Below are 7995 nucleotides of genomic sequence, written 5' to 3'. Positions count from 1 at the left end.
GATGTGGCATGAAGGATCAGCTATTCATTGCAAGCCAGTGCCCCCACATCAGTGTGCTTTCCCCCTGGTTCTCTTATGGCTGAGGTGCACAAGGGCCTAGGATGCGTGTGAATGCAAACATAGCTTACCTTGATGATCAGTAGGAGTAGACATCTAGCCGACATCTAGTCCCACTCCTAACCCCGGCACTGTTGGACACAGATTGCTAGGGGCGTTTACATTTTAGGCACTGGTATAGTTCGGGACCTTGAACGACTCTACAAAACTCATACTGACAGTTTTGTAATCATTTGAAAATTAAAGCTCTTATTTCTGAATGTGTAAATGTAAAATTCCCAGGCCGCAAAAAGTAGCTCAACTTTTGAATGCAAGTCTATTGCCACCCTATTAGATGAAGACCCCGCCACCCAAATACTGATGTTTGCATTCTAAATAATAATGGTTAATGAAACATCTCTGAAGAGAAAAATTTTCTTAACTCTGTGATGAGATTCACAAATGCCCAATTAAAACCAGGATTGTATGAAGCTTTTTCATTTGTAGATCTGAAATTGCTTTAAGAAGCTCATGAAGTTGCTTTGCAGCAGAATAACATTGCCATAAACAAACGCCTTTTCAAAAATCTGCCTGAGGTTAAATCTCAAAATAAGGAGCCGAACAGGTGTAGATGCTCACTCCAGAATTAATTTGATCACAAGGAGCATCTTGAAACACTTGAAGCTTGAGGCAGGGTTATTCCCCAAAGAGGTTTCCTTTCCAAAGCAGAACAGCAACAGCCTATAGTCAAGTCACTGAAAGAAACGATTATGGAAAATTTAGTATTAATTGGTGACTTCATGAAAATTCTTTTGTATAGGTTCTAACTCTGAAAATCAGTGGCAGTACCCGAAAAATGTTCAGGGAAGGAGACAACAGTTTTTCCACAGCAAACTTAGAGGATGCATATCTGGCCACTGAACACCAATGGTTGTGTTATACAACAATGGGAGGGGGGATAAAGGAACAGCCCCTTCCCCCTGTGCCTCCTCATGTCAAATTGCATGCAATCCTTTATTCTATAATGTCTTCCTTTGTGAGAATAGCTTATCATGAAATACAAAAATTAAATCAAAAAACAACCTGCCAAATATCCAAAGTAAACCAACAGTTTGTTATACGAGTTTAATGGAGTTAATAAGTTAAATAAGCATTTTGTACAGGAAAAAGGCTCAAAGAATGGTAAGACAACATTAAGCGAACACATAAAGAGGGGGGGAAAGGTTTTGTGTATTAAACAGAACACTGCAGAACTCCCTGCCTCCCTAGTCACATCTATGCAGATCCTTCAGTAAGGTTAACTATGGCACATTGTTCGTCAGCAATAAAAAAAGAGAGACAGATCTGAGCACTGTGCAAATTAAATAAATCACTCCCACTTGGCGACATAACCACAGCATGTTCAGGTCAGGCCCTCTTTGTAGTGAGAGAACCTGTTTGGCATTCTTTCAACATGTTATATAAACAGGCAAGATCAAAATAGCTCTTTTGTAAGAAACAGCAACAAATCTTTAAGATAAAAATAATTCTCAAAATCAGCTGTCATGAGAACTGCTGTTTAAGAATACCTTTAGACATAAGTTTCTGTATATGCATTTTCCTGTGCACACAATATTATTCTCTTCCCCCACCCCAAAGTACTATTTGACAGTAGTGCAATAGAACCTAGTAAGCTATACAATAGAACACGTCAGACTGAATGCCCTGTATGAACAGCAGAGATTCTCTCCCCCCCCCCCTCCTAAGGGTTCAAAATCTGTTTGTCCTTACTTGGTCTTTCAGTACCTCATTTGGAGCTAGTTCTCTGTAAGGACTACCTGGTAAGGTCCTTAGGTGTACTCATCAGCATAGTAAGGCCTGACCTCTACAGGTCACAGCTTAACAAAATATCTCTAGCAACTCCTTATACAGTGGCAATGTTTTGAAATGTAAACCATATTTCCCTGTCTGCCATTTACTTTGCAACAGGGCTCTTCTATACCTGAAGGACTGATTTATCAATAAAGAAATTAAACGGGTATATCAGTTCTTCTGCCAATATTGTACTTTTCTCGACACTATCATTCACCATGGCAACAGGTAAAGTACTATGCTATAAAGTCTTTTAATATGATATTTTAATCAGGAAGCAAACATTTTAGTTTCAGCATTCTTTATGTGCACAAAAGGTGTTCATAACCTGACACCAGAAGCAATATGGTTTCATTCTGATAATATTTTCTTTACAGTTGAACTAAAATGCAGTTTATTCACGAGGCTAGTAAGAACAAATCAAGAGGAGTGGCAATATAAAAAGTTAGATATGGAATCAGTTATAAACCTGGCAGTATTTCAGATACAGGTGTATTTTTCCAAAGTCTTGTGGTGGAATGATAAAAGTGTTAAGAACCTCTTTAAATCTTTGGACATCCAGTCACCATTCACATTCAGTGTACCCTGCTCACATTCAGGCAAACCCCGGATGGTTTGATTATTTGCAGCAGGATCTAATTACAGATTTTTCTTTGATAAAATGCACTATGCTCCTTTGCATTGTACTGCTAGTGAAATGTACAAAACATATAAAACAATATTAATAATCTTTTGTGGATAAAAAGATGGGTCATGCATGAATCTTTACCTTTTAAAAATTAATCAGAGCTGCAGTTAAAAGCTTAATTTAACACTTATTTTGCTACCCAATTGTTTGTGTCCATCACTTACCATTTCACATCATTCTATCAACGGGCCCTGTCATCTAACAAAGCTTGCAAAAAGCATTCACCAGATACAAAACGGTCGTCTTCTTAGTTCTGTACAAGTATATTTTCACTGATAAATCCCTTTGTACAGTATTTATAATTTTCTCCATTGTGATGAAAAGGCAAAATAAATAAAGCTTATAAAAAGGAAATATTCCTTAGGTCTTGGGCTCATTTTTCCTAGAACAGATGCTGGTCTCCACAGCCCATGAAATTGGCTAGCCTGGGTTGTTTTTCTTCCTCCGACTTGGACTGTGAGTAGGATCTTGTTTCAGTTCTTGGTACTGCACCTGTTTAAACACAAAGTTCAGGGGGAAATTTCAACTCAACAACCTGGGGAAAAATCCACGCATGAGAACAAGATATTATTCTTTGGAAGGAAGCACTGCATAGGAATTGCATCTGAAATGCAAAACAAAAAAACAAAACAAAAAGCCCTAACTGATTGCTAGGTCAAAGGGAAGGAGAAGCTGCACAAAGAAAATCATACAGGAAACAATACACTATGGGGAAGGATACTTCATTGAATTCCACTCCCACCCCAGTGCAGGACATCAGTTGAGAGCAAGTGCTAAGAACAAATGGTAGCCCCTTTAAACAGTGGGACAGAAAGATCTTAAAAATAGTGTTTCAATAGTGTTTAAGAACAGCACTCTAAAATAGTGGTTCATCTGTTTGGGGACTGGTATTAAAAATTGGGTTACATGTTTTTTTGTTTTGTTTTTTTACTTGTGCTGTAGCCATTCAGATCAGGTGACAATTTGGCCCTGGGTTAATGGAAATATTCATTTGGCCCTAGGTTAATAGAAATATTAAAATAAATGGCACATTTAACTTAGACAAAGGATTTATAATGTGTGTGTGTGTTTCTGCAGTTGTGTGCAGTTTGTTTTCTGCAGCACTTCGGTTCATGTAAAATCCATTCCCAGTCAAGAAGCCCATTTAAGGAAGAAGAACACCACTAGCAGCAAAATGGCAGCCATTGTCCTATGTCTATCTTGCTGGGCAAAACAGTTTGCTTTTGCCTATGCACTGCCATCCGTTCTGTTCTTCTGCCTCTCCAGATGCATGGGAACGGAAGCAGCAGTACTTGCTACAATGCAACACAATTTTGGTGTTCTCAGTGATCAGGATTTAAAGAACTTCGTTACACAAAGTGGGATTTTTACCCTTTTTCCCTTTGAACAGTATGAGCTATGCATTCTGGGGAGGTACAGAAACCAATGCCCCAACTTTTCAACACTGATACAAAAGAAATCACCCGCGCTGTGAAGTTACTGACCAGTAAAAAACAGCACGCTGCTCAATTACACAATTGCAAAAACATGTATTACAAATAAACAAAGCACTCAACAAACAAACAAACAACAAGAACAAGAAGGAGAGCACAAAAGTCCAATAGGAAATTCTAGGAATCCTAGGAAAAATAGACCACATTAGGTAATTGACATCTGATAAGACCTCTTTGCGTGGGAGGATTCAAAATTCCACGGAGATGGTATTAAGAGAGGACAAAGACGTCCTTAACTCCAACTTTTCAACATGCAGAACAGGTTTTACATTTTGTTCAATCCCACTTATTTTGTTTTTAGATTTGTAAAGCAATTTAAAAGAAGTTTTAAAACCATACAACAATTTTAAACAACAAGCTGTAATATAAATGTTCCTTTTTATTTCAAAATCTATTGATTTTTTAAATGAAAGCCTGGGGTTTTTTATGTTGATCTGATGTGACAATTGAACATTTACAACTGCAACTGTATGGTCCACATATTTTAAAAATACAAAAATATTTAAAAACACAAAAACCCTTGGAATCACCAACTTCCAGGAGGTCAGTGGGGGGGGGGGGATAAAGGCAGAATTTAAAACTTGGGTACAGTATGCCTTGATAGTTGGCTAAGACAAACTCCACCGGGCACAGGAAGAATTCTCAGCATTTTTCCGCAAGGGCCTTCTGAGGCAAAAATAATGGCAAGGACTAATCCGAGCAGCAGAATAATACATTTCACTTTGTTTCGCAGGCTTATAAAATTTTAGCATCATGTGAAAGAATAAAATTTGAGCAAGTTTTTTTTAAGTGACTTGTAAGGACAAATGGAGAGTTTTAAGCTCACAAATATATACATACCATTTGCACATCTGAAGGAACTCTGGAAAGGAAATCAAGTACTTCATTGTTATCAATTGCATACGGACTTCGGAGTTTCTTCGTAAATTTATTGATACCTACATGAAGGTATAATTCAGGATTTATTAACATGAAATGTTTATGTCCACTTAAAATCCATTTCAGAGAGATAACACAAGATCGACTGTTAATGCGTTCTTCACAAGTGCTCCTATTAGCCTCCCCTCCTTCCATTTTCAGCTTGAAACAGAAGTAAATTTGATTTTGCCGCGAGAGGCTCATCAATGATTTTTATAAGCTGAAAGCTTATAAAGATTAGTGCCATGTGGAAACATATCAAATATTGTCTACCATGTAGATCAGCCCTGTCAAAGGGAAACTGAGGTCCAGTTCAGAGACTTACAAGATTAGCCCTGCAGTTCACAGGATGGGGAACCAGAATCGTGTTCTGCCCCTCTGCCATAAAAATAATGTACAACAGCCGTTCATGCACAGGTATGTGAAATGGTCTGAACTTCACAATTCTTCTCCCTCAAAAAAAGAGGGATTGTACAGATCAGGCTATTATACTTAATAGTTTCCCATAATGAACACCCCATAATGAAACAATAGTTTAAGTGCTAGCACCAGTCACCATTGTGTGCACTGATGGTTTTAAGACTCCACATTAGGGTTGCCAACTGCCAGGTAGTCGCAGGAACTCTGCTAATACAACTGATCTCCAGCCGATAGAGATCAGATCACCTGGAGAAAAATGGCCGCATTGGCAATTGAACCCTATGGCATTGAAGTCCCTCCCCTCCCCAAACCCTGCCCTCTTCAGGCTCCGCCCCCCAAATCTCCCGCCGGTGGCAGAGGGACCTGGCAACCCTACTTCACATGTTCTAGGGCTTATCTACCCAGTAAATTGTTAATCCTCTCCATATACATAACATTTTCTGACACAAAAAGAATAGAGTCTTAAATGGACCTCAAAACCCTCATATGACTGCACAGAGATCTTCATACTGATGGGCTGCCTCCCCCACCAAATAAGGCATGGCCCCCTTGCAGCTGCTGCTATGTTAAGCCAGTTGTCCAGGCCCTATGTAGGGAAGATGTGCAGGTAACTGCTACAAGTAACCTCACTTTCCCCCTTTGGCCCCCACTGTTGGGGTGGTGGTGGTGGGGCCTTTCCAGAGCTATTTATGCTTCCCAGTTCACCCCTGCCTAGGGAACAGAGGTAGCAATTTAAAAGTTGCTTAGGGCTGAAATACTAGGCCAATATTTCCCCCTTTGTTCACTGGATCCTTGCAAGCATATTTCCATCACTATTACATGGTGGAATTTTATCTGGGGCTGCCAAATACTGTTACTGTTCTCACGCCACATGGCTTTCATGACCACAAATTCAAGTTGAACACTAGCTTTTTAACATTGACCTGAAACTTCTGGGAGAAATCATTCAGAGATTTGGAGCAAGGTGTCATCAGGTGAGATGGTGACGACTGCTTTCTGCAGGTGGTAATGGGCTAGATGAGGGCTAATAAACTGAAATTCAGTCTAGCTAAGACAGAGGTGCTGTTGTTCAATTGTGGATGCAATTGAGGATTGAAGTGTTAGTCTAGACAGGTCTGTACTTCTCTTGAACAAGCAGGTTTGTAGCTTGGGGGTGCTGTTAGATTTAGATCTTCAGATGGAGACACAGATCTTTACTGTAGTGCGTAGTGCCTTTAAAACAGCTGTGATCCTTCCTGGAAAAGTAGAACTTCAGCATGATTATCCATGCACTGTTCACATCCAGATTAGATTAATCTACATGGGGTTACTTCTGAGGTTGGCTCAGAAGCTTTAGTTGCACTACAGTGCAGCGGCTATACTGCTAAATGGCACCAATCGTAAAGGTCTTATCTCACCTGTATTAGAATAACTCCATTAGCTTCCTGTTTACTTATAGGTCCAATTCAAAGCCCTAAATCAGGGGTCCCCAATGAGATGCCTGTGGGCACCACAGCAGCCACTGACACATTTTCTGCCATCCATCAAGTGTTTCTAGAAAGTGAGTGAGGTCAAGTTGCCACTTGTCCAGCAGGGTTCTGGCCGGCCACTGGAGATCCAGTTGGCTGGACGAATTAAAATAACATTGTTTCAGTGGAAGTTGCCACCAGTGTTGGATTTATTCTCTCCCATTCCTTTTTTCCAGAATATTTTTTTTTAATTACCCCCTTCTCCCTTGCACTTGGACTTCCTCTGTGGGTGTATGGTTCTGCCTCCTGCAGCAGCCATTTTGTAGTCAGTTCCACCTCCTGTGGCAGTCGTTTTGTGGTTGGGCTCACCGCCCTGTGTCAGAGTTCCAGAGGTGCCCAAAGGCTCAAAAAGGTTGGGGACCCCCACCCTAAACGGCTTGGGATCATGACACCTACAGGGCTGTTTTCCTCCATGTATTTCTTCTTGTCTGTTAGAACTTTCATCTAAAGCCTTGATGTTTGTCCCATGCCTGAAGTGAGGGAGACAGTTATTATAGGGATGTAAACTATGGGTTGGGAAATTCCTAGAGATTTGGGGGTGCAGCCTGGGAAGGGCAGGGTCTGGGGAATGGAGAGACCTCAGTGGGGTGTAATGCCATAGAGTTTGCCTTACAAAACTGCTATTTTTTCCCCAGAGGAACTGATCTATGTTTTCTGGAAATCAGTTGATATCCTGGGAGATCTCCAGGCCCCACCTGGAGGTTGGCAAGCCTAAATAACTAGGAACAGAGTCTTTTCAGTTGTGGTAGGCCAACTCTGGAACACCCTCTTTTGGATACTTGACGTATCAGATTTGTTGCGGTTATGGTGCCTGGTGAAAAGGTTTTTGAGTTAACTTCCCTCCCTCTGATTTATAATATTGTAACTGTTTCATTGTTTGTTGCTTAGGTATTTTAACCTTGGTGATTGTTTATATATTTTTTAATGTTTTAACCCTTTAATAATTTTTATTTCATTTTTTTTTTTGCTCTGGTCATGTCAATATTTACATGTTTCATTGTACTTTAATGCTTCTGCCGGCAATTAGTTTTCTGGTTGAGGGATGTTTCAGAAGGACAAAAAACAAACAAAGAAACAAACA

At 40.0% G+C, this 7995-nt stretch overlaps 1 protein-coding gene across 4 annotated transcripts in view; it reads right to left on the bottom strand.

The window, feature by feature from the left end:
• Positions 1 to 2836: 2836 nt before the first annotated feature.
• MCTP1 (multiple C2 and transmembrane domain containing 1) overlaps positions 2837 to 7995 on the bottom strand; it is a 190668-nt gene continuing 185509 nt past the window's right edge. For 3 of the 4 annotated variants that reach the window (XM_056849242.1, XM_056849244.1, XM_056849243.1), the window contains 2 exons: positions 4909 to 5006; positions 2837 to 3067 (listed from right to left, as the gene is read on the bottom strand). In XM_056849242.1, the coding sequence (XP_056705220.1) occupies positions 2996 to 3067; positions 4909 to 5006 (170 nt within the window). In that variant the 3' untranslated portion in view covers positions 2837 to 2995. The remainder of the gene's footprint in view (positions 3068 to 4908; positions 5007 to 7995) is intronic. The other variant, XR_008933284.1, reaches the window with a different exon arrangement.

The sequence above is a fragment of the Euleptes europaea genome, chromosome 4 (genome assembly GCF_029931775.1).
Source record: "Euleptes europaea isolate rEulEur1 chromosome 4, rEulEur1.hap1, whole genome shotgun sequence".
Taxonomy (NCBI): Eukaryota; Metazoa; Chordata; class Lepidosauria; order Squamata; family Sphaerodactylidae; genus Euleptes; species Euleptes europaea.
The sequence above is the reverse complement of the archived record's forward strand: the minus strand, read 5'-3'. Positions and strand labels throughout refer to the sequence as shown.